The 26,271-nt window shown below is 44.2% G+C and overlaps 3 protein-coding genes, 1 long non-coding RNA gene and 1 other non-coding gene across 5 annotated transcripts in view; 1 reads left to right on the top strand and 4 right to left on the bottom strand.

Moving 5' to 3' along the window:
• Positions 1-888: 888 nt before the first annotated feature.
• Positions 889-6,011, bottom strand: LOC101176491 (cation channel sperm-associated protein 2-like). Its single transcript, XM_030815111.1, has 5 exons — positions 5,953-6,011; positions 3,852-3,875; positions 2,953-3,164; positions 2,438-2,602; positions 889-985 (listed from the first exon to the last, which is right to left on the bottom strand). The coding sequence occupies exons 1-5, from the start codon at positions 6,009-6,011 to the stop codon at positions 915-917; spliced, it is 531 nt and encodes a 176-aa protein (XP_030670971.1). The 3' UTR covers positions 889-914.
• Positions 6,012-6,265: 254 nt separating this feature from the next.
• LOC115830419 lies at positions 6,266-11,008 on the bottom strand. The gene is made up of 2 exons (XR_004030457.1): positions 10,534-11,008; positions 6,266-6,445 (listed from the first exon to the last, which is right to left on the bottom strand). It is a non-coding gene; the product is annotated as an uncharacterized LOC115830419 (long non-coding RNA).
• On the bottom strand, positions 7,872-7,978 carry LOC115835815. Its single transcript, XR_004030824.1, has one exon. It is a non-coding gene; the product is annotated as a U6 spliceosomal RNA (small nuclear RNA).
• A 6,443-nt stretch (positions 11,009-17,451) lies between the features above and the next one.
• LOC115835560 (cation channel sperm-associated protein 2-like) lies at positions 17,452-20,047 on the bottom strand. The gene is made up of 4 exons (XM_030815110.1): positions 19,998-20,047; positions 19,834-19,919; positions 18,262-18,411; positions 17,452-17,808 (listed from the first exon to the last, which is right to left on the bottom strand). The coding sequence occupies exons 1-4, from the start codon at positions 20,045-20,047 to the stop codon at positions 17,642-17,644; spliced, it is 453 nt and encodes a 150-aa protein (XP_030670970.1). The 3' UTR covers positions 17,452-17,641.
• Positions 19,432-26,271, top strand: part of PDIA3 (protein disulfide isomerase family A member 3) — a 26,056-nt gene continuing 19,216 nt past the window's right edge. The window contains exon 1 of the mRNA XM_003266813.4: positions 19,432-19,908. Coding sequence (XP_003266861.1) covers positions 19,742-19,908 — 167 coding nt within the window. The 5' untranslated portion in view covers positions 19,432-19,741. The remainder of the gene's footprint in view (positions 19,909-26,271) is intronic.

Genomic DNA, 26,271 nt, shown 5'->3' with positions numbered 1-26,271 from the left:
GAACACGCAATGGAAACAATACTTCTCAATTAGTTACACTAACAGCTCTGAAGATCTCCTTACTCCACAGAGAGGCCTTTACCTATGCATCAAGGAGGGAGAGGGTAAAATTAGGACTCTAATCAGGCAGTAGAGGTTGCAGGAAGGCTGGAAGCTATAATGATAAAGTCAAGAAATGAGTCAGATTCAGGAGCTGTGGAAAGGGTAGAAAGCTAAGGAGCATAGACTCCACTGGCATCTGAGCTAACTTGTTTTGTTCTTTTTTAGAGCTAGAGTCTTGCTATGTTGCCCAGGCTGGAATGCAGTGGTATGATCCTAGCTTGCTGTAGCCTCGAACTCCCAGCCTCAAACAATTCTGCCTCAGCTCATAGCTGGGACTAGAGACACACATCACCACACTCAGCTTGAACTAACTCTTTTGCTTGACTTTATGCCTTTCAATATCCCTTATCTCAGAGGCAGACTACTGAGCAGTTACTAGGAGTATCTATTAGACACTTATAGATATAGATATATATATATATTTTTTTGAGACAGAGTCTCACTCTGTTGCCCAGGCTGGAGTGCAGTGGTGTGATCTTGGCTCACTGCAACCTCTGCCTCCCAGGTTCAAGTGATTGTCCTGCCTCAGGCTCCCGAGTAGCTGGGATTACAGGCATCTGCCACCATACCCAGCTAAATTTTTTTTTTTTTTGTATTTTTTAGTAGAGACAGGGTTTCACCATGTTGGCCAGGCTGGTCTTGAACTCCCGACCTCAGGTGATCTATCCCCCTCGGCATCCCAAAGTGCTGGGATTACAGGCGTGAGCCACCGCGCCCGGCCTAGACACTTATACTTTTTAATTTTAATGAACAGACATTGTTCTATCTGAATGTTTATATTTTCAGTTCTCTATTTCCAACAATTCCCTTCATTATCTTTTGCTGGGCCCAAGGATATTGAAGCCATCCATTGCTTTGTCTTCCAAGTTCATCAGTGCCTGCACTGCAAAGGAAACAGATTGTGAGGCTGGAGAGCTAAGAATATTCTACATATATAAATATTTGGTGAAGACCTTGTTTTTCTGGGTTCTAGGTTCCCACAAAAGTCTTTATTAATCTTTAAATTAAGCCTTATGATTCTGTGTACTCTTTGCCATAGACAAGTTTATGAGGATTAAAGAAACTACCTTGCTGCATTTTCCTCCTTTTCACCCTGTCCTCCCTAGAGAATAAGTGGGAAGGCAGGGCTAAGAATGACTAGAAGGAACAGGATTAAATTTAGGCAACATTGTGAAGTAAGCAAAGCCTGTCTTTCACATCTTGCCCTAAATTCTGTGTTCCAATGTTATAAATTCCTCGTTTCCCACCTGTGCCCATCACACACAAACACACAGTCCACCTCTCTAATTTCTTATTTTCACACTGAGTTGATTTCAACTAGATATGAGGGGGAAACCCCAGATAACACATATTAAAATGTAAAAATCTGCCCTTAACTTTTCTGTTTTTGCTTTGTTTTGAGACGAAGTCTCATTCTGTTGCCAGGCTGGAGTTCAGTGGCTTGATCTCCGCTCACTGCAACCTCTGCCTCCCAGGTTCAAGCAATTCTCCTGCCTCAGCCTCCCAAGTAGCTGGGACTACAGGCATGTGCCACCACGCCTGGCTGATTTTTTTGTATTTTAGTAGAGACAGGGTCTCACCATGTTGGCCAGGATGATCCTAATCTCCTGACCTCGTGATCTGCCCGCCTCGGCCTCCCAAAGTGCTGGGATTACAGGCATGAGCCACGGTGCCCAGCCTCTTTTTTTTCCTTTTAGAGGGAAATTATATTAATCCAAATTAGTCATAGAGTAATGAAATTTAGGAAAAAGAACTTTGAATAGATAGTTCTCAGTTTACATCAAGCTCTACTATTTAAATCACATATTTATCTTTATAGAGGCTGACACTAGAAGGGGCAGATACAAACAGAAGTTTAGAATTCATAAACCTCTTTAGGGAGTTAGGACAGTGAGCACTTGTGGGCCTCCTGCTCATTGTCTGACCCCCCATAGCTCTCCAGCTTGAGGCTTAGGCCCTGCTGCTGAAGTCTGAAATGCAATCTTCAGAGAAAACAAACGTGCAGAAACTGGTGGGCTGCCCAAATCAAGCAAGAGCCTACCTTGTCCTAATTCCCAACAACTGGGATTAGACTTTCTCTTCTTAGGAAATAAGCTCTCTTACCTCACAGGATTTGGGTGTCCCCTGCTACAGAAGCAGAGTTTCTAGGTTCTCTCTCAGTTAGAGAAAACTGGGACACATTCCCAGAATGTGACATATCAAACCAAGAATTTGCCTATTTTAGTTGTAGGCAGAAATTGAGAAGCTGAGATGCCAGAATAGTGGGCAACTATAAACGCTATATATATATATATATATATTCCCATTGTCCCCATGACTGCCCTAACTCCATTACCTGCAAACTCTTGTAACTTCTTATGCTCCTCTAGGTTATACTGAAGCTTTTCTAGCAACTCAAAATATTGGAAGAGTGAGTCTCTGGGCGAAACACGGTCATCCTGATCCATTTCTATTAGCCCGGGCAGATTTTCGTGCACAAGAGTCTCCCAGTCCAAATGACCTGCAGGGAGGAAGGCTTCAGAAAAGCATGTCTACACTTGTAAAAGTTGGGTAAGAGCCGGTAAATCCTATGGTGTGGGTGGAAAGGTGGGGTGGAAAGAGGTAACAGGAAGCAAGGAGGGAAAGGGTGCATCAGCAAGAAACCACTTTTTACAATGAGCAAAGAGGGCCACGGCCACACTTACCCGAAGTGACGAAGTACAGGGGAAATTAAGAAGCAAAAAGAAAGTAATTAAGACCAGAAAATTGGAAAGGAGATATAGTGGGAGAGCTCCTGTTAAGACTAAGATGTCTTATAGAGGAGTCTGAATTCAAATGGAAAAAACTCATTATTATAGTTCTTCGGCTCACCAATAGATTCAGAAAATCTGGATTCAGAAGAGGAAGAATAGGAAGAGGATGTGGAGGAGACACAGGAGGAAGACTGGTACTCTCTCTTTTTTGACAAGGTCTCTTCTGTTTTTGATGCAGATGTTATTAAATCCTCTTCAGTGGCACCATAATTAGACTCTACTTCAGACACTTCTGATAAGTCCAAACTTTCCCTTTGTTGACTAGCTCCTCTTGAACAGAAAGGAGAAATTTATGGCTTCACAAACATTTACAAGATATGACTAGTCCACTCATTATTCTGGTTCTGCCCCTGGCCACCCCCTAAAGCTGGGGCATAAGACAATGAGGGCCAAACTACTCCCAAACTCTAAACTCAGACACTTCCAACCTCAATCATTCATGTGTCATCCTTAACTCTTCTCTTCCCTCCCATATCCAGTCCAACAAGAAATCCTGCTGACTCTACCTTCGAAATATATCTTTTCTCACTAACTCACTGCCACCACTCTGGCCTAAGCTGTCATCATTTCTTGCCTGGGCAGCAGCATAGCCTCCCAACTGATTTCTCTGCTCCTTGCCTTGTTCTTCTATCAACACAGCAGCCAGTGTAATCCTTCTTAAACGTAAGTCACTTCATGTCACTCCTCTGTTCTGCTTGCCATTTCAAAGTCCCAACAATGGCACCCATAACCCTACAGGATCAGGTCACCATTATCTCTCTGACTTCATTTCCCAGCACTCTTCCCCCTGCTCACTCTACTCCAGTCACAATGGCCTCTTTGCTGTTTCTCAAACACACCAAGCATGCTTCCAGCTTAGGACCTTTGCACTAGCTGTTTCATCTGCCTATTAACACTCTTCTTACAGATATCCACATGGTAATCCCCTTACCTTCTTCAAGTCTTTGCTCACATTACCTTTTCAGTGAGGTCACCGTGACTACCCTGCTTAAAACTACAACCCATCTGTGGCTGGGCCCAATGGCTCACGCCTGTAATCCTAACACTTTGGGAGGCTGAGGTGGGTGGAGTGCCTGAGCTCAGGAGTTTGAGACCAGCCTGAGCAACATGGTGAAACCTCATCTCTACTAAAATACAAAAAAAATAAATAAATTAGCCAGGCATGGTGGCAGGCACCTGTAGTCCCAGCTACTTGGGAGGCTGAGGCAGAAGAATCGCTTGAACCCAGGAGGCGGAGGCTGCAGTGAGCAGATATCGTGCCACTGCACTCCAGCCTGGTGACAGAGCGAGACTCTGTCTCAAAAAAAAAAAAAAACTACAACCCATCTGCAATCCCACCTTCTACTCCCAATCTCCCTTAACCTGTTCTACTTTTAATTTTCCCATAATGCTTATCATATTTTAGCAGATTAATTTACTTAATATGGTCACTGCTTATTATCTCTTTACCACTACTAATATGTAAGCTCCATGAAGCAGGCATTATTGTCTGTTTTGTTCACTGATACATCCCAAACACCTACTAAGTATTCAATAATTATTTGTTCTTTATTGTTTTTTGTTTGCTTTTTTGAGACAGGGTCTTGCTCTGTCACCCAGGCTGTAGAGCAGTGGCACAGTCACGGCTCACCACAGCCTCAACCTCCCAGCTCAAGCAATCCTCCCACCTCAGCCTCCTAAGTAGCTGGGACCACAGGAACACACCACCACATCCAGCTAATTTTTGTTTGTAGAGACAGGATTTTGCCACATTGCCTAGTTTAGTCTTGACCTCCTGAGCTCAAGTCATCTGCCTACCTCAGTTTTCCAAAATGCTGGTATTACAGGCATGAGTCACCGTGCCTACCCTGCTAAATTTTTGAGGTGGGATCTTGCTTGTTGCCCAGGCTGGAGTACAGTGGTGCAATCATGTCTCAATGCAGCCTTGAACTTCTGGCTTGAACTTCAAGCAATCCTCTTGCCTTGGCCTCTCAAAGTGTTGGGATTATAAGTATAAGCCACCACATCTAGCCAGTAATTATTTGTTAATGAGTGAATGAGTTTACTTCTGCTTCTGCTTTTTTTGTCCACTGCTAAACACTTGGGGTCTAGAATCATATCTGTTTCATTGAAGGTATTTGTATTAGTGTCCTGTGGCTGCCATAACAAATTACTATAAACTTGGTAGCTTAAAATGACAGAAATATATTCCCTCACAATTCTAGAGGCCAGAGTCTGAAATGAAGGTGTTGGCAGGGCCATACTCCCTCTGGAGGCTTTAGGGGAGAAGTTCCTTGCCTCTTCTACCTTCTGGCAGCTGCCTGGCATTTCTCAGCTTCCCTTGGCTTGTGGTGGCATTAGCCCCAACCTCTATCTCCATCTTCACATCGCCTTCTCCTATTCTCTGTGTCTTCTCCTCTTTCATCTCTTATAAGTACCCTTGCCATTGGATTTAGGACCTACCTGGATAATCTAGGATGATCTCATCTCAAGATCCTTAACTTAGGATCTTTTTTTTTTTCCAAATAAGGTCACATTCACAGGTTCCAGGGAGCAAGGACACGGATATATTATTTCGGGTGCCACTAGTCAACCTACTACAATATGCAGTTATTAAATGAATGAATTCTCTCTCAAAGCCAATCTTTATCTTTAGTTTTCCACCCTCTCCTCCTTCACGTGTTTCTATCCCAGTTCACATACTTACTCCTAATCTGTCATCTATTTTGCTATGGCTTGACCTCAGTGCCTCACGTGACATGTTTCTTTCTCCTGCAAAGCAAAAAAAAAAAAAAAAGAGCGAAGACAGTTATATTCAAGCAAAAGTGTGGTAAGAAAAAAAGAGTTCATATCAGAAAGTGAAGAAAACTAATTGGGGAGAACAAATTGTAGTCAAGGGGTGAAAAAAAAATGGACTCCTCACAGTGGATGAAGAATCAGGCAATATTCTAGAGCTAGAGAATTCTTATCCTCAAATCTACTGTCACAAAGGGAAAAGTGGGGTTAAGGAGTAGAAACAAGAGATGAGCTCAGGAAACCCTTGAGAAGGAAAGTTGGGGTTGAAAAGGGAGAAGCAGACCTCTGGATGATCTGCCGCTTGAACATGTCAGCTTTGAGCTGAAACTCCCGACGTGCCATCTCCTCATTCAGCTCTTTCCTGATATTCTGAAAGTCAGTAACTGCCACAAAGGGCCATTAGGAGCTGGGAGATGGTGATGACTAGATGTGGGAAGAGGGCTTGGGTGGGGAGAATCCAAGTGAAATATCCAATCCAGATCCCAAGCCTTCCTGCTACACTAGGTTCTTTATACCCATAAGCCACCAATCCCAGCTTTCAGACTAACTTTTTCCCAACCACCCTTCCCAAACAAGTTGCACCTCCTCTATGCTTACCCATCATGGCTACTATGATACTTCGAAAGATAATGGAGCCAAGCAACAACCAAAGGATGAAATAGATGCTGCTGAAGATGAGACTGACTTCAGGCACCTTCCAGACGTCCTGAAGCAGTGCATACCAATGATCCAAGGTGAAGAGAATGAACACTGTTACCAGGGAATTCGGGAGGTCCCTAAAGAAAAAGGCATGTGAAGAGACAGAAGCAGAGACCTAAACCTTTCAAAATTGGTACCATTCTTACTTTTAAAGAAACATAAAGCATTTCTTTGTAGTTTGTTCTGATTTTGGCTCCTTTTCTACCATACTCAGTTTTTAGCTAATCATTCTTCAGGTTGAAGTGTTGTTGTTGTTGTTGTTGTTGTTGTTGTTGTTTTTATTAGATGGAGTCTCACTCTGTTGCCCAGGCTGGAGTGCTGTGGCGTGATCTAGGCTCACTGCAACCTCCACCTCCTGGGTTCAAGAGATTCTCCTGCCTCAGCCTCCCGAGTAGCTGGGATTATAGGCATGCACCACCACGCCCAGCTAATTTGTGTATTTTTAGTAGAGATGGGGTTTTGCCAGTTGGCCAGGCTGGTCTCGAACTCCTGACCTAAGGTGATCTGCCAGTCTCAGCCTCCCAAAGTGCTAGGATTACAGGTGTGAGCCACCGCACCCAGCCTAAATTCTCCTTTATCATGAATAATCTATGACTAACTCTCACTATTCCATTAGTCCTTGGGTATAATAAATACTCAATAAATAGGTATTGACTGAATTTTTAAAAGATGAATGAATCACCAACTAGTTTTTCTAATTTTTTTTTTTTTTTTTTGAGACAGAGTCTCACTCTATCATTCAGGCTGGAGTTGCATGATCTCAGCTCACTTCAACCTCTGCCTTCCAGGCTCAAGCAATTCTCTCGCCTCAGCCTCCCGAGTAGTTGGGATTACAGGCATGCGCCACCATGCCCAGCTAATTTTCATATTTTTAGTAGAGACAGGGTTTCACCATGTTGGCCAGGCTGGTCTTGAACTCCTGACCTCAAGTGATCTGCCTGCCTCAGCCTCCTAAAGTGCTGGGATTACAGGTGTGAGCCACCATGCCTGGCCGTTTTTTCTAATTTTATTCTCTACTGCTCTATGGACTCCACTTAATAGAAGATCACTCGTAATTTAGCAAAATTTAGCAAAATTAGCAAATGTAGCAAAATAGAAGACCATTCACAAAATTATTCCTATTAGTTTGCTGGTATGAAATGATATGCAAGTAAATGGGTATGTTACATAAACATATGTGATCCTAAATAATGAATATATACAAATTATAAAGTTAATATTTAAAAATTACTAAAAAAGTAAAAAGTTTCCGGGAAGGTATCTAAATTTTCCTACCTTTCTTTTTAGTCCCCCATATACAATTTATTGAAAACATCAGAGCTTGCATAGGATAAAATCTGGGACTTTCCTAACTCAATACTCTTACAAAACTATCTGTTAAGAGTTTAACAGAGTCCTGAGAGGCGCTGACAAGATTGAATTCTAATTCATAAACAGGATTATCTACTCAAAATTCAAGTTGATTTTCTTCTAGAAAACACTGATTAGTGGTTTAATATTTAAAAAAATATGTAACACTTCATAAATTTGTGTTTCATCCTTGCACAAGGGCCATGCTAATCTTCTCTATATCCTTCCAATTTTAGTACATGTGCTGCCAAAGTGAGCACTGATTAGGGTTTTCTAGACAGAGATCAGGAATAGGCGTGTGCATGTGTAATATGTAGAGATTGGGATAAAACCAGTGATCATATTTGAGAATCACAGTAACATTCATTGATCACTTATAATGTGTTACATACTGTGCTAAGTGCTTAAATGCATTACCACATTTAACCCCACAGTCTTATGAAGTAGCACTGCTATTATTCCCCCCACCTTTCTTTTTTTTTTGAGACGGAATTTCACTCTTTGTAGCCCAGGCTGAGTGCAGTGGCTCAGTCTCAGCTCACTGCAATCTCTGCCTCCCGAGTTCAGGCGATTCTCCTGTCTCAGCCTCCCGAGTAGCTGGGATTACAGGCACCCACCACCATGCCCAGCTAATTTTGTATTTTTAGTAGAGACAGGATTTCACCATGTTGGCCAGGCTGGTCTCGAACTCCTGAACTCAGGTGATCCACCCGCCTTGGCTTCTCAAAGTGCTGGGATTACAGGCGTGAGCCACCGTGCCCAGCCTATTCCCATTTTTCTTTTCTTTTCTTTTTTTTTTTTTTTTGAGATGAAGTCTCGCTCTGTTGCCAGGCTGGAATGCAGTGGCATGATCTCTGCTCACTGCAATCTCTGCCTCCCAGATTCAAGCAATTCTCCTGCCTCAGCCTCTGGAGTAGCTGGAACTACAGGTACATGCCACCACGCCTGGCTAGTTTTTGTAAATTTGGTAGAGACGGGTTTTCACCACGTTGGCCATGATGGTCTCAATCCCTTGACCTCATGATCCACCCGCCTCGGCCTTCCAAAGTGCTGGGATTTCAGGGGTGAGCCACCGCGCCTGGCCCCCATTTTTCAAAACAAGTAACTGAGTCACAGAAACCAAGCTTAACCACTGGAGTGTACTGCTATTTAAAGATGGCTGATGACAGTGTGGTTTGAATTTACAAAACCCAGAATAAACATGGAACTAGCTTCCCTAACCTCAAGATCAGAGCTAATACCATTCACTGTTCTTTTGCTTTCTCTTTTCCTCTCCCTATTGTGTTCTATTTCAGTTTCTTGGAATAGGCTGTACTTTTTATGACTGTACTTTGGACAAGCTTCCTGGTCTCTTAGCCAAATTTTCTCCCCTCACTCAGCTGTCCCCCAGCTCTGCTTATGAGAAGAACACATGGTACTCCAGGTCCTGACGAGGTGAATGGGTGTACTCTGAGAAGACGCAGACACCAGTCACAACAAAAATGTAGAAGATGAGCAGCAACATCAAGAGGAAAGTCATGCTCTATAGGCCATAACCTCAAGTCAGACGTGGGCCAGACTAGGCTGATCTCCACCAACAGCCCAGTCAAGCCCACCTGGCAATCTCCCACCAAACCCTCTCTTGCACTGCTGAACCCAGTCATCTCTGAACCATGGCACCTGTCCCCAGCCCCTTCTCATCCAATAACATTTCACAGGACGTTTCATTGCCTTCTTTGACCCACCCAGATTTGTTTCATATTCTTTTTTTTTTTTCTTTTTGAGACGGAGTCTCACTCTGTCGCCTAGGCTGGAGTGCGGTAGCGCAGTCTCGGCTCACTGCAACCTCCGCCTCCCAGGTTCAAGCGATTTTCCTGTCTCAGCCTCCAGAGTAGCTGGGATTACAGGCACACACCACCACGCCTGGCTAATTTATTTATTTATTTATTTTTATTTTTTTATTTTTAGTAGAGACGGGGGTTTCACCATGTTGGTCAGGCTGGTCTCAAACTCCTGACCTAGTGATCCACCCACCTCGGCCTCCCAAAGTGCTGGGATTACAGGTGTTAGCCACCATGCCCAGCCAATTTGTTTCATATTCTATGTTAAGCCCTCATATTTATCTACCTTTAGCTTGCAACAGTCAAATCACCTTGAGGGGCTTGACCCAGACCAAAATAATAACTCGAATTTGACGGAATTGTGCAAGGAGTTTGAGAGACCTCAGCACCCAGCAGATCCTCAGAAGCTGAAGCCACACCGATTGGCCTGTTACCCCTACCAATACCACAACCTCAGGAAGCAGGGACTGTGGAAAACGCACAGATTATGAGTAAAATACACCCCAAGGCACCCAGGCAAAGTTACACCTTCTTCATCTCATCCTCTTCATTGTTCCCTGGGCATTATCCCTTGAATAGCATTCTCTGAGAATTGTTTCCTATTCAGCCTTTCTATATTAAGTTGCTTAAACACTGTACTTCAACTAGTTCAGATATAAAAAGGGGGATAAAATTCATGGTTATTTAATTGGGTTGTTGTGGAGCATAAATGAGATAATGTAAGGAAAACACTTAAAATAGTGCCTAGCGCTTAGTAAGAGCTAAGTAGCCAGCAGATGCTCTTGTTGGTGTTGATGTTGTACTTAGTCTACCTTGCTCCTAATACCAACAACTCCTCAATGACTGATGTTTCGTTTTAGGAAAAAAAATCAAAAGAAGGAAGTTAAGTAAATTTTTGTTTCTTCCTATTATCGTGTTAACTTTTCTTGTTCTTTCGATTTACCTAGGCACATTCTTCATCCCACTAAACGAACCCTCAGGATCTCTATCCTTACCAACATGGTAACAACAAAGTCAAAGACATTCCAGGCACTCTTCCAGAAAACGGAAAAGTTGGATAGCCACTTAAGAAGGATCTCCAGGATGAAAATAAGCAAGATAAACCAAGCTGCCACCTCCAAGGTCGGCTTCAATAGCCATAGTTTGGTATTTGTGGATTCCAGCAATTCTGTGAGGATAGAGCAAAGGAGGAATAAAAGTTAAGGAAGCTGGAAACCGAATGATGGAGAATGATCACACTTATGAACCACAGTTTTGCCCACTACGGTTCCATTTTTCTTTGAGTTTCTCTTCTTAACACTGTTGCTTCAACCTGTGAAATACAGGGAAGGACAGAATTGACCATAAAACACAGCCACAACCAATCTGTTGATATAGTTATGTCTGCCCAGCTACAAGTCACTTCCGATCCACTCTGGGGGTCACACAGCTACTAAGAGACTACTCTCTTTAATTACCCCTACCTCCAACCCCCCACCCCATCTACTGTACTGTTATCTCAGTCCCAAAGTTCACAAGAAAGCAATGGGTCTTGAGAACAAAATGAAAATATAGGGCCATGATATCTGAAGTACTTTATAACGAATGTAGAAACAAGCCAGAATCACTGGGGGATATCGAATTATAACAATAAATCACTTGGTTCTGTTAGCTTTCTTTTAAAACTTTTCCTTTCTTCCCTGCCTAAAATTGGTTTTGTTTTGCAAAGCAAATTGAATGCACACTTCTTCTCTAGAACCTTATTATTTACTAACTGCTATTCCTTAATTCATTACCTTTCTCTTTCAACCTTCTTCATCTCTTTTATACAATTAATGGATGTATGCCACACTCTAGAAAAAAAAAACACTCAGGTTATAATAGGCTTAAGAGCTAAATAGAAATCAACATTGTGGTGCTCTGGCTTTAAATTCATCCTGATGCTGAACTGGATCCAGACAAAAAGAACAGAACCATACTTCAACCATACCTAGAATTTTACAGAAGTTAGCCCCTTCTAAAAACCAATGGAGTTACGCTATACTTATTCCTACGCTTGTTTTGAGACAGAGTCTCACTCTGTCACCCAGGCTGGAGGAGTGCAGTGGCATAATCATGGTTCACGGAAGCCTGGATCTTCCGGGTTCAAGAGCCTCTGGGTAACTGGGACCACAGGCACACGTCACCATGCCCAGCTAATTTTTTCTTTAAATTACTTGTAGAGATGGGGTCTCCCTATGCTGCCCACGTTGGCCTAAAACTCCTGGGCTCAAGCGATCCTCCTGCCTTGGTCTCCCAAAGTGCTGGGGTCATAGGCATGAGCCACTGCACCCAGCACTCCTATGCTTATTTAGGCTCTGTACTTCTTCTGTAAGTTTTTCTTTCATGTACGTTTCTCTAAGATGGACAATATTTCACATTTTAACATCCATGAAATTAGGATGCTTTTTTTTTTTTTTTTGAGATGGAATCTCGCTCTGTTGCGAGGCTGGAGTGCAGTAGTGCAATCTCAACTCACTGCAACCTCTGCCTCCCAAGTTCAAGAGATTCTCAGGCCTCAGCCTCCCGAGTAGCTGGGACTACAGGTGTGCGCCACCATGCCCAGCTAATTTTTGTATTTTTGGTAGAGACGGGGTTTCACCATGTTGGCCAGGATGGTCTCCATCTCTAGACCTCGTGATCTGCCTACCTCGGCCTCCTAAGGTGAGGATGCATTTTACACCCAGCGATGTGTCCCAGTTTAATTGGGCATGATTTTTATTTCTTATTGGCAAACAGTGAATTTCACCATTGATGACAGCTTAGATTCAATAAAATACAAAATTTTTCACTTAACAATAAATTTGGCTGGGTGCGGTGGCTCAAGCCTGTAATCCCAGCACTTTGGGAGGCCGAGGCGGGCGGATCACGAGGTCAGGAGATCGAGACCATCCTGGCTAACACGGTGAAACCCTGTCTCTACTAAAAATACAAAAAAAAAATTAGCCGGGCGTGTTGGCGGGCGCCTGTAGTCCCAGCTACTCGGGAGGCTGAGGCAGGAGAATGGCGTGAACCCGGGAGGCGGAGCTTGCAGTGAGCCGAGATTGCGCCACTGCACTCCAGCCTGGGTGACAGAGCAAGACTCCGTCTCAAAAAAAAAAACAAAACAAAAAAAACAATAAATTCTAGCTCTCAGGAGCATAGGATTATATAATTAGAAAGAGCTGAGGACCACATTTGTGGCTGGAAAATAGAATGCAATAATTTTTATTCAGTTTTTGCCCTTGCAAAACAGGAACCCAAAGAGAGCAATGAAGTAAAATAAGACTCTTGTAAAGCAGAATATAGTTTTGAGTAGTTTAAAATAGTTTAAGTAGGGAAGTCCAAATTACAGAAGCAGTAGCACTTTTACTCTCTGGAAAAAATAATAATTTGATAGAAGCTAAACAAACCCAAGGAAGTTCAGAGGAACAAATAGCAGAAATTGTCTCAGCAGCACAGAATGTGCAAAAGTGACTGCCTCCACTCTACATCAAGTAATGTGTCCTCTCTGAAGATGAAAAATAACTTTTTAAAATTCTTGGAATTTTTCAGGCTGCTATAGCAAGGCAAAGGAGTCTTAATGGAAATAGAGACCAGGAACCCAGTGAAGTCTACCCAGGAATCTTAGCCAGTGAAGTGAAGTAGCAGTGAATATCTATGCTTCAATATTCTTCTTAGGGTGACAGACAGTAGCCATTTGATCAAGCAAGTCAGGCAAATATATAATTCTGTTTTACAGGGTAGAGTTCACCATGAACAGTCACCTATTGCTACTCCCTATTCTAGAAAAACAACAGTAGGTCGCCTCACAGAATACCAGGTAAATTCACATTGGTTTCAAGGAGTCCAATACTATAGGCGAGGAGAATAAGTACACTGTAACAATAAGCTGATATGCAGATTTTGACATTTACACAGTTTTAATATTTTTAGTAATGTTTTGGCTAGTTATATCCATCATGAAACAAGAAACACTGATGTTGAAACATAATTCCTTTCTCTCTTCTTTTTTTTGAAATGGATTCTCACTCACTCTGTTGCCCAGCTGCCATCTCAGCTCACTACAAACTCTGCCTCCCGGGTTCAAGCGATTCTCCTGCCTCAACCTCCTGAGAAAGTGGAACCATAGGTGTGCATCACCATACCCACTGATTCTTGTATTTTTAGTAGAGACGGGGTTTCACCATGTTGGCCAGGTTGGTCTTGAACTCCTGACCTCAAGTGATCCGCAGGACTAGGCCTCCCAAATAGCTGGGATTACAGGCATGAGCCACATGCCCAGCCAGAAATACAATTTCATGAAGAGCATTAAGAGTGATAGTTCTGGCCGGGCGCGGTGGCTCATGCCTGTAATGCCAGCACTTTGGGAGGCCGAGGCAGGCGGATCACGAGGTCAGGAGATCGAGACCATCCTGGCTAACACGGTGAAACCCCATCACTACTAAAAACACAGAAAGTTAGCCGGGTGTGATGGCAGGGGCCTGTAGTCCCAGCTACTCGGGAGGCTGAGGCAGGAGAATGGCACGAACCTGGGAGGCGGAGCTTGTAGTGAGCCGAGATCATGCCACTGCACTCCAGCCTGGGCGACAGAGTGAGACCCCATCTCAAAAAAAAAATAATAAAATAATAAAATAAAAAAAATAAAGTGCAAAACAGAATTACCAATATCCAGTTGTGGAAGTAGATTTTTTAAAGCCCTAACAGTTTAGATGGCTTTGTGATCTGGAAAAAAAAAATTTAAGCCTAAAAAAGTCTTAATGTTTATCATATTAGTCTGTTCAAAAAAATCTGTAAATCACAAATAATTTCCCTTTGCAAAATCCCTCCTCCCTTTCTACCACAAGAATAAGCTTAATAAGATAAAATTTCCATGAGCTTGCCAGGTAATTTCTACTCTGGCTATCTACTTACCCTCTGGCACAGTGATCAGGTTTCATATTCAGTTAACTGCTTTACCAAATAGAATAGTTAGTGCTATTCTACTTTAATTTGTCTATTAAATCTAGGGCAGGAGTCCCAAGCCCCAGGCTATGGACTGGTACCAGTCCATGGTGTGTTAGGAACCCGGCCATGCAGCAGGAAGTGAGTGCTGGGTGAGTGAGCATTACCGCCTAAGCTCCACCTCCTGTCAGATCAGCTGCGGCATTACATTCTCATAGGAGGGCGAGCCCTATTGTGAACTGCGTGTGCGTGATCCTTAGGAGAATCTAATGCCTGATGATCTGAGGTGGAACACCTTCATCCTGAAATCTCCTTCCTACCCCATCCATGGAAAAACTGTCTTCCAAGAAACCAGTCCCTGATGCCAAAAAGGCTGGGGACCACTGATCTAGGAAATCCTGTATAGTTACTGTTATTTACTTCATTCCAAGGCTTAGGACTATAATCCTAGCCATGCAAGGCAGATACATGGCAACAATCATACAATAAAAGGGAACTATAAGTAACTTAGTTCAAAATCTTCACTATTACGAGGAGGAAATAAAACACCTCAAAGTATATAGTATACTGTAGTGGGTCAGTGACATCAATTATTGTTGTATATTTAAATATCTTTGACCTGACTGCACTAAAGGACTATTTTTTTTGAGACAGGGTCTCACTTTGTCACCTAGGCTGGAGTTCAGTTGCACGATGGCTCACTGCAACCTCCACCTCCCAGGCTCAAGCGATCCTCCCACCTCAGCCTGCTGAGTAGCTGGGACTACAGGCAGGTGCCACCATGCCTAGCTAATTTTTCTATTTTTTGTAGAGATGAGGTTTCTCCACGTTGGCCAGGCTGGTCTCAAACTCCTGAGCTCAAGCGATCCTCCTGCCTCAGCCTCCCAAAGTGCTGGGATTACAGGCATGAGCCACCATGCGTGGGCCCCAGAGATAAGCTTGTAGGGGACTTGGAGCTGGAGGCAGAGTCCTGAACTGGCTACAGGCACTGGACATTTCTGTTGAGGAAAATATCTGTGTGACATAAACAGCTAAGAGCTTCATAACTATGCCCTTCTCTTAAAAATTCCTCCTAGGCTGGACGTGGTAACTCGTGCCTGTAATCCCAGCACTTTGGGAGGCTGAGGCAGGAGGATCTTTTGAGCCCAGGAGTTCAAGATCAGCCTGGACAACATAGTGAGACCCTGTCTCTATAAAAAAAAAAACAACAACATAATTAGCTTGGTGTAGTGGCATGCACCTGTAGTCGAAGCTACTCAGGAGGCTGAGGTGGGAGGATCAATAGAGCCCTGGAGGTCGAGGCTGCAACGAGCCATGATCACACCACTGCACTCCAACCTAAGCAACAAAGTGAGACTCTGTCTCTAAAAAATAAAGTGGGAGACTTCCCCACAACAGTGAGAATGAAACAAATGAGTAGTTCTACTGTCCTTTCATCATTTCTGAGCAGTTTGAGATTATCAACAAATGAGCTCCCTGATTTTGCAGACATCCTTATGTTTTGAATATGTTTCATATAATTTATTATTGGTTTAAGAATCATTTCCTTTTAAGTAATTTTTTTGGCTCAGCTAATATCTTAGTTGTACCTACCTTTCCATACTTTGTGAGCTTTCTTATTTGTACTTGAATAATATTTCTAAATATACTTGTAAAAATGTAAATGTTAGGCTGGGCGCAGTGGCTCACCCCTGTAACCCCAGAACTCTGGGAGGCCGAGGCGGGTAGATCACGAGGTCAGCAGATTGAGACCATCCTGGCTAACACGGTGAAACCCCGTCTCTACTAAAAATACAAAAAATTAGCTGGGCATGGTGGCGGGCGCCTGCAGTCCCAGCTACTCCGGAGGCTGAGGCAGGAGAATGGCGTGAACCTGGGAGGCTGAGCTTGTGGTAAGCCGAGATCGTGCCACTGCACTCCAGCCTGGGCAACAGAGTGAAACTCCGTCTCAAAAAAAAAAAAAATGTAAATGTTAGATCGTTCACCGATAGGCACCAATATCTTTAACAGAAAAGGTTAATTCAAACAATTGTCAGGCTAAACTGACAAGAGAAATAAAACTGGTCTTCCCAAGTTCAATTCCTTGTGGATTTGTTACACCCAGTTTTATGTGTCTAGATGCTCTGTATCTAGTATACTCTTGAGAACCCTCCAAATATTAATTTTTTTTTTTGAGATGGGGTGCAGTGGCATGATTTCAGCTCACTGCAACCTCCGCCTCCCAGAATCAAGCGTTCTTCAGCCACAGCCTCCTGAGTAGCTGGGATTACAGGCACCCGCCACCACGCCCAGCTAATTTTTTGTATTTTTAGTAGAGATGCGGTTTCGCCATGTTGGTTAGGCTGGTCTTGAACTCCTGACCTCAAGTGATCCAACCACCTCGGCCTCCCAAAGTGCTGAGATTACAGGCGTGAGCTATCGTGCCCAGCCAGTATTTCTAGATTTTAGCAGTTGCATAAATCCTACTCCAGAAGGCTTAATAGTCCTTAATATAAATGTCACAATTCAAATGACATTCAAAAATGTAAAATGATCAATTTAGAAAAAAAAATTACTCCTACCCACTTCCTCTTTTCTTTCTTTTTTTTTTTTTTTTTTTGAGACAGAGTTGTACTCTGTCGCCCAGGCTGAAATGCAGTGGCACAATCTCAGCTCACTGAAACCTACGCCTCCCGGGTTCAAGCAATTCTCCTGCCTCAGCCTCCCAAGTAGCTGGCACTACAGGCCATGCCACCACGCCCAGCTAATTTTTTGTATTTCTTAGTGGAGACAGGGTTTCATCATGTTGCCCAGGCTGGTCTTGAACTCCTGAGCTCCGGCAATCCGCCCGCCCCGGCCTCCCAAAGTGCTAGGATTACACGTGTGAGCTGCCGCGCCTGGCCTCACTTCCTCTTTCACACAATGTCAGTTCTCACGTATTTCAACCATCAATACGATCGCATTCAAAAAGATCAGGAAGATGATGTAAGTTTTTGAAGAGAGGACCTGTTATCTCTTAAGGAAACGTACAGAGTGGAGTTCTTTCTGATTTATGCAGCTGAAATAATAAGAACAATAACATAAGCAGTGAGAATGATACAATGGAGTTTGGGGAGCAAAAAATAAGTCATTAGTCAGATGATCAACAGCCAGGATAAAAATGAGTGACATGAAAGGATACACTCAAGGACCCATCCGGCCCACAAAGAAAAAGGTGGCCTCTGACTGCAGCACACATGAAGCCTGCTCAACAGCCTCATGTGAAATCCGTCCTATACATTGAGGCTTTATAGAGAAATGCACTAGCTGGTGTTGATCTCCCAACATAAGTTTCTTCTGGCGGGAAGGATCTACAACAAAAATTAAAAAGGGATAGTGGATAAATACAAAGAAAATAGAGCAGGTAGGGTTGGGGACAGCGATATTGGTCAGATAATCGGTCCTCCTAATGCCTTACTGCTGGTCCTTCTCTTCTCACAGCAACTAAGAATTCTGTTTGGAGTGAGAACAAATGTATTGCTTATAACCAACACTGTCCATGCCCACAAAAGCAGCAGGTTCACTCGCAAAGTTTTAAGAGTCTTTGACAGAAACTGTTCCCAATCATCCATGGCTAGTGGCTATCCTAGGCCTAAAAGTGAAAGACGTGGATTCTATCTCCTCAGTTTTATTTACAAGCCCTTGATTTATCAAGTTTGGTAAACCAGCAACTAAACCGACCTCCCCAGAATTTTCCACTCTTAAATGTAGAGGATGTGGATAACAGTCTTAAATTTAAATTAGTGAAGAAATAGGCTGCTGACCAAGTAACTCCCTGATAGTGTGCCGCGGCACAGCTTGGCTCAAGCCTTGCAAATGCTCGATGAGAGAGAAAGTATCGATGAGACGTGAACGAATGGCATCAGCTCGGGGCAGCTGCATCTGCCCTTCTTGGTGGTAAGCGGCCATGTCTGCTAAGAAAATGTAAGCATCAAGTGTCATTTCATTCTTGGAGCTGCACCAAGGATTACAGGTTTTCTGTCCCCTCCTCCCCACCCTCTTTGCCCTTAAGATTCCTTAACCCACATTTAGGAACTAGGAGCAGTTGGGAAGAACATTGTACTAAGACTCAGGGTTTTTTGAAACAAAAGGGGCTGAGTGGTAAAGACACTGCGCAGTCGACCAAGCGGCCAGGCATCTTCACTTTGTGACGGCATTACTAATTAAGAGCTCATTAAAAAAAAAAAAAAAGTCCGGGCGCGGTGGCTCACGCCTGTATTTCCAGGACTTTGGGAGGCCGAGGCAGGCGGATCACGAGGTCAGGAGATCGAGACCATCCTGGCTAACACGGTGAAACCCCGTCTCTACTAAAAATACAAAAAATTAGTCGGGTGTGGTGGCGGGCGCCTGTAGTCCCAGCTACTCGGGAGGCTGAGGCAGGAGAATGGCGTGAACCCGGGAGGCGGAGCTTGCAGTGAGCAGAGATCGCGCCACTGCACTCCAGCGTGGGGGACAGAGCAAGACTCCATCTCAAACAAAACAAGAAACTCAATAAAAAAGGAGCAGCCACAAGGGTAGGGGCCCGGGGCTGAACAAAGAATCTGGGTCCCACCTGGGCCTGAGATAATCGGGCAATGAGGTGGAGTTGGGGGAGGGCTTGGCTTGACAACGAAAGAGAAACCAAGTGAAGAGAAATTGGACAAAATGCCGAGGCCTGACATTTTGAAAAAGGGTCCCGTCCCAAGTGTGTCCACTCCAACAGTCCTTCAGGGGCTAGCTCCTTCTCTCCTCCATTCTCGCTTCTGGGCCTCACCTCAGCCCAGGTTCTCTTCGCCCCCTCGGTCCTGACTTCACGCTTCCGCCTCCAGCTTAGGCGCCTCCTGAGCCCGGCTACCCCTAGGCAGGACGAGCTCAGGGCCGGCTCCCAGCCTCACTGCGCCCCATTCCCCGCCCCGCCCGACCCCCAGGTTTCGGCTCACCCCGGGACCCGGCCCTAGCCCCTGCCCCCAGCCCAGGACCAGGACCAGCCACGCTCGCCCAGCCACTCGCCGCCTCGGCCCCGCCCAGAGCTCTGGCCACTCGGCGGTTACCAGCAGGTCCCGCCCGCCCGACGAAGGCGCCGCGCAGCCAATCAGCGGCTGCCACACAGCGGCCAGAGCCGGGCTTGGGGGTTGGGACCTCCGGCTGCAGGTCCGCCTGGGCCAGACGCGCGAGCGCAGGCACTGGTTTGTGGTCGCGCGCCCGACCTCCGCAGTCCCAGCCGAGCCGCGACCCTTCCGGCCGCCCCCACCCCACCTCGCCGCCATGCACCTCCGCCGCCTAGCGCTATTCCCGGGTGTGGCGCTGCTTCTCGCCGCGGCCCGCCTCGCGGCTGCCTCCGACGTGCTAGAACTCACGGACGACAACTTCGAGAGTCGCATCTCCGACACGGGCTCTGCGGGCCTCATGCTCGTCGAGTTCTTCGCCCCCTGGTGAGTCCAGTCTGCCGAGGCGGGGGAAGAAAGGCTGGGCTGGGCCGGGCTGGGCCGGGGGCGAAGGCGCGGGGAACTGTTGGGCCTACGCAGCGCCGGCGGCCTTCATTCCTGTGGGCCCCTGCTGCGGCGGGCACATTTCTCATTCCCGGGAGCTGGACGCGCCTCGCCAAGAGCCGGGGAGTCGGTGCTGATCGGCCCAAGGAAAACCCGAAGGCTGCGCTCACGCAGGGCCTCGTCCTTATCTCGGTGCTCTTGCGGCACTTCCTATTTGCAGAGGGTTTTGCCACCCCTTCCCCCAGTTCAATATGTAGCTATATCGTTTCTGCGTGAGTCAGTATTAATGTTCCTCCAGTCTACAGACTAGACATCCCAAAGCCTTGTAGTGGAAGCGGACGTTTCAGCAAATGCAGAAGTCCTGGATCCCTAGGGTATTTCCTTTCATCTTACCTCACGCCGCACAGCCATTGGTTTCTAGCCAAGGTCACTGAGTGGCTGCAGAATGGTCGTAAGTGCTTTCTTGAGGCAGGTAATTTGTCCGTCACATGGTGTACAGTTTCTCCCTTCAGCTGATCACTTACATCTCAGTACCGGCAGATACCTCTGTCCAAACGAAAAGAGTAGGTGAACAAGAATAATTCCATCAGAATCTGTCCATATTGTCCGTTTTAAATAGCATTTTTTTAAAATGTCAAAAAAGACTCCAATGAGAAAATAACCAATATTGATTAAATACTCCACTTTAGGGTGACTTAAGTGATCAAGGGTGTAAATTCCTTAGATAGAACTAACTCGAAATAAAATACTGTTGGGTAGAAGGAAGAGCAAATAAGATTTCTGGCCCAGTCAACTTGAGTGGTTTTTTTTTTTTTTGTAATTTGTGTGTGTGTGTGTTTTTTAAACCTCCAGATCATTACCAGAGTAAACAGTGATTCCTTTATCCTGGGGATAGCTCTCTATATATAATTCAATATATATAATTACAGTACTTAATTTTTCCCCTCCTGGCACAGTGACCCTTGGTTTAAAACTGTCCGTGTTCAAAAATGTCAGTAAAAGTTGTATATAACTTTTATTTGCTTCAGACTCAGGTCTTCACTTCTTAGCCTCAAACAACTTGCTAAGGGTTACACGAAAAATGTCCTGTAGTAAAGACCACCTGAATCAGAATGATATGCTAGAGATGGCAAATTTTGTGTCCAGGGCATTTCTGGGGCTAACTGGCAGTACAGATTACACATATAGATAGTTTTTATACATCTCTGGAACTCATGTTCTCTCTTAGGAACAACTCTTCCCAATTATATAATCATGCTGTTAGCTTTGAGGGGCTGTCACTAAATTTGTAAAAACTGGGGGTGTCACTGAGTTTGTCAGATCTGAGTGATACTTTTTACTACAGGGGTCATGCAACAATTTAAAGTAGGAATTGTTGGAGAATAGTGGGCCACTAGAATATTAGCTTTAAAAAGGAATTTTGGGGCTGGGCATGGTGGCTCCCGCCTATAATCCCAGCTACTCAGGAGGCTGAGGCGGGAGAATAGCTTGAACCCAGGAAGCAGAGGCTGCAGAGAGCCACGATCCTGCCATTGCACTCCAGCCTGGGCAACAAGAGCGAAACTCCGTCTCAAAAAAACACAGAATTTTTTATTTGAATTGAAGGGGGTCTTTCCTACTTTAAGTTGTTACACGTGCTACTCTAAAAACTACATATCCCATCAGGCACTGACTGTCCCAAGAATTGGGTGGATCTCTGCTGTGGTGTCTGCTTTTAATTGGTTTAAAAGAAAAAGTTATCCTCCACAATGTCAGCAAGGAAGATGAGTTTTCTGAATGAGCAATTTGGAGTTAAGGAAGTCTCCTGTTGAGGTCTTTATTTCTTCACATTCCACTACAGTTTTTTTTTTTTTTTTCGTATTTTTTTTTTTGAGATGGAGTCTCACTTTGTTGCCCAGGCTAGAGTGCCATGGCACTATCTTGACTCACTGCAACCTCCGCCTCTTGGGTTCAAGTAATTCTCCTGCCTCAGCCTCCCGAGTAGCTGGGATTACAGGTGCCTGCCACAATGCCCAGCTAATTTTTTTGTATTTTTAATAGAGACGGGGTTTCACCATGTTGCCCAGGCTGGTCTTGAACTCCTGACTTCAGGTGATCTGCCCACCTCGTCCTCCCAAAATGCTGGGATTACAGGCGTGAGCCACTGCGCCCAGCCTGGTTTTTTTTGTTTTTGTTTTTTTTTTTGAGACAGAGTCTTGCTCTGTTACCCAGGCTGGAGTGCAGTGGCATAATCTGAGCTCACTGCAACCTCCACCTCCCATGTTCAAGCGATTCCCCTGCCTCAGCCTCCTGAGTAGGGGATTACAGGCACGCACCACCAAGCCTGGCTAATTTTTGTATTTTAGTAGAGACGGGGTTTCACAAAGTTAGCCTGGTGGTGAACTCCTGACCTCAGGTGATCCACCCTCCTCAGCCTCCCAAAGTGCTGGGATTACAGGTGTGCGCCATCTAGCCTGGCCTCTGTATTTTTATTTATTAACATTTCAGCTGGAAATATTTTTTGACTGCTGTATTCCTTTGTACAGTTCAGGAGTACTATCTTACAAGAAACAGTTAAAGAATCCTTAGTAAGAGTAAAATGGGGTCTGGCCCTGTTGTGCATTCCTGTAATCCCAGCAGTTTGGGAGGCCAAGGCAGGCAGATCACTTGAGATCAGGAGTTCAGACCAGCCTGGCCAACATGGCGAAACCCCGTCTCTACTAAAAATACAAAAATTAGCTGGACGTGGTGGTGCAAATCTGTAATCCCAGCTACTTGGGAGGCTGAGTTGGGAAAATCACTTGAACCCAGGAGGCAGTGGCGAGGTTAGAGACCAGCCTGGGCAGCATGGCCAGACCCCATCTCTACCAAAAAAGGACAAAACTTAACCAGGCATGGTAGCACACGCCTGTAGTCCTAGCAACTCAGGAGGCTGAGGTGAGAGGAGAAGATCACTTGAGCCTGGGAGGTGGAGGTTGCAGGAAGCTGAGATTGTACCACTGCACTCCACCCTAAACGACAGTGTGAGACTGTCTCAAAAAAGAAAGTAAAATGGACTTTTTTTTTTTTTTTTTTTTACCTTATTCTCATCACAAAATAGACCTATTTAAGCAAATTCTTTTTCCACTTTCATGTTTCAAGTGAAAGGTGAAAGCTTGCTTGCTTGCTGTTTTTTTTTTTTTTTTTTTTTTTTTTTTTTTTTTTGAGACAGTGTCTCTCTCTGTTGCCCGGGCTGGAGTGCAGTGGCGTGATCTTGGCTCTGCAATCTCCGCCTCCCCCGTCCGGCTAATTTTTTTTTTTTTTTTTTTTTTTTTTTCCAGTAGAGACCAGGTTTCACCATATTGGCCAGGCTGGTCTTGAACTCCTGACTTCACCTGAATCACCTGCGTCAGACTCCCAAAGTGCTGGGATTTCAGGCATGAGCCACCGTGCCTGGCCTAGTGAAAGCTTTCTTTGCAGTTGATTTTGTAGACTAATATTTCCATTATGGAGTTAATCTGCTATATATTTTTAAGGATAAGAGTATCTGAATTTCTCTGGGGAAATAACACTTTAAATGTTTGGAAATGTCTGAAAATTTATTGATTAGTGCTAATATTTAATATTAAGTCCTTGGCTGGGCGTAGTGGCTCATGCCTGTAATCCCAGCACTTTGGGAGGCCGAGGTGGGCAGATCACGAGATTCAGGAGTTTGAGACCAGCCTGGCCAACATGGGGAAACCTTGTCTCTACTCTACTAAAAATACAAAAATTGGCCAGGCACGGTGGCAGGAGCCTGTAATCCCAGCTACTCAGGAGGCTGAGGCAGGAGAATTGCTTGAACCTGGGAGGTGCAGGTTACAATGAGCTGAGATCATGCCACTGGACTCCAGCCTGGGTGACAGAGCAAGACTCCGTCTTGAAAAAAAATAGTAATATATGTGCTAATTTCTTTACTTGTAATCTCCACCCCGAGTTGATCTTTTCAACATCAACATTTAGCTCAAATTTTTTTTTCCTTCCCTGGACAACTAACTGGTTGATCCTGCCTCTCTATTGGCATCTAATAATACTCTGTCACCCCTGCCAGACTGGTGTTCCTATAAGGAAAGGACTATATCAATTTTCTTATCAAAGACACTTAATAAGGCACTTATCAAAAAGCACTTGACACATGGCACACATGAGGAAGTGATGATTATTGGGTGAATATATGTTGGAATTCATTATCAACTGCCAGGTGCCATCCCTGAGGATAGATAGAATTAATTGTGTTTTAATATTTTCTAGGGGGTGGGTGAAAGAAGTAGTGGTTAATCTTGAAGGATCTATGTTAACTGACCCTCATTTCCCTTAAATACCACCTGAGTTCCATTCCTGGTGGATTTGAAGAGGGGAGTCTCCTCCAGCCTCGTTGAAACTCTTGTGGATTCGATGACTTTATGGATATTGCCAAAGTTTAAGGCAGTGGATTTTAGTCCCAGCCTTGCAGCTTACACACACACCTGGTTGCTCCCCAGATTTCTGGAGATTCTCATTCAGTAAGCCATGCATACTTTTTTTGTTTTAATGCTCCATGGGTATTTCTGATAAGCATCTAGAGTTGACACCCACTGGCTTGACCTAGTAACTATTGTATGTGATTTTTTTTCTCTTAAAATGTTTGAAGATAGTTGAAACGATTAACTCATAAATCTGTTGCCTCAGCCTTGACAACTACTATATATTCAACAGAAATCTCTCGTCTGTCTCTTCTTTATTCTCATTGCTGCCATTCTGGTCCAAGCTTTTATTGTCTGCCATGTGAAATATATTATCTTCTAGATGGCTTTATTCTTGTCTCTGTTTTCTCCCTTTCTGTCAGTCTTTGACATTGCTGATTGATGTAGTCTTAGTACACCTGCACGCACATTTATTATCTCAAAAAAGCCCTTTACGGTTCTCTGAATGCATCGTGCTTACTGGTATTCTTTTACATTTGCTCTACTATCTCCCTCATCTTAAATACCCTGCCCTCTTCTCTCTGAAGCGTTAAATCCTTAAAGACCCAGATCCAATTGTTACTCCCTTTAAAATATATTTACTATGCAATATTAAAGGAATACAGAGGATATAATGAATAAGACCCTATTTCACACACATAAGATATCACTGATTGTGAGAGGAACTATCTTGTGTCTCACTGAGAAAGAAATACTACCATTGAAACTATAACATGACTGCAAAACACATCTTAATTTCAGGAAAAACCAATGAATCTGTGAAATACAGCATAAGGAATACCATTTGTTTGCACTCAGTCTAAAAAACATAGCCAGTACATTTGAAGTCCCCTATGTGCCCCTTTACCATCTTATACACTCCTTTATCCTGAATTTGGTATTTATCATTTGGTTCTTTTATACTTTAATAGGCCCCTGAAGACCTTGGAGAATAAGCTGTTACAATCCTTTATTTTAAACAAGTTTTAGGTGTACAGTATTTCCAAGTTATCCATCACTTAATAAAATTACACCATTGACTATTGAAATATATCTGCTTAAAGTTTCTTCTCTATTATATTTCTATTTTTGCTGTCTACGGGGAGGTTACAGAACTCACCTTCTCAACGTGATCCCTCTGCAACCCATTGGCTTTTGAAGAGGTGATGTACAGCTGGTGCTAGCTGTATATACACTGATTAGGACTTTCTGGGCAGAGGAGCCGGTGCTTCTGGTGGCCCTCTGGGAAAGGTATTCTAGTTTACATGTTTTGTTATCACTTCTCATGGCCAGGTGAACTGTGTAGCTGTAAAAATCAGGACTGCCATCTAAAAGACTTAATATCATACTTGAGACATTACAGGGTTTCAGTCACAATTTTGTCCCCCTGCCGAGACAGAGTCTTGCTCTGTCACCCAGGCTGGAGTGCAGTGGCGTAATGTCAGCTCACTGCAACCTCCACCTCCCAGGTTCAAGCAATTCTCCTGCCTCAGCCTCCCGATTACAGCTGGGATTACAGGTGCCCACCACCACGCCTGGCTAATTTTTGTATTGTTAGTAGAGATGGGGTTTCACTATGTTGGCCAGGCCAGTCTTGAACTCCTGACCTCAAGTGATCTACTCGCCTTGGCCTCCCAAAGTGCTGGGATTACAGGTGTGAGCTTCAGTCACAATTTTTAACAACCACAATGCTGGTTTCCCAGGGAGAATTGTATTTTCCTCTGGGGAATTCTATCAGAAATGGGATTATTTCTATCTTGTCCTTCATTCAGCCTCATTAATTGGTCAAAAGGGCATTCACCCATTCAACCCTCTTTAATAATGTGGCGTACACCTTTGACTACAGCTTTCACAACTTAGTTATACT

Source organism: Nomascus leucogenys, chromosome 6 (genome assembly GCF_006542625.1).
Source record: "Nomascus leucogenys isolate Asia chromosome 6, Asia_NLE_v1, whole genome shotgun sequence".
Taxonomy (NCBI): domain Eukaryota; kingdom Metazoa; phylum Chordata; class Mammalia; order Primates; family Hylobatidae; genus Nomascus; species Nomascus leucogenys.
Note: the sequence above shows the minus strand (reverse complement) of the source record. Positions and strands in the feature narration are given on the sequence as shown.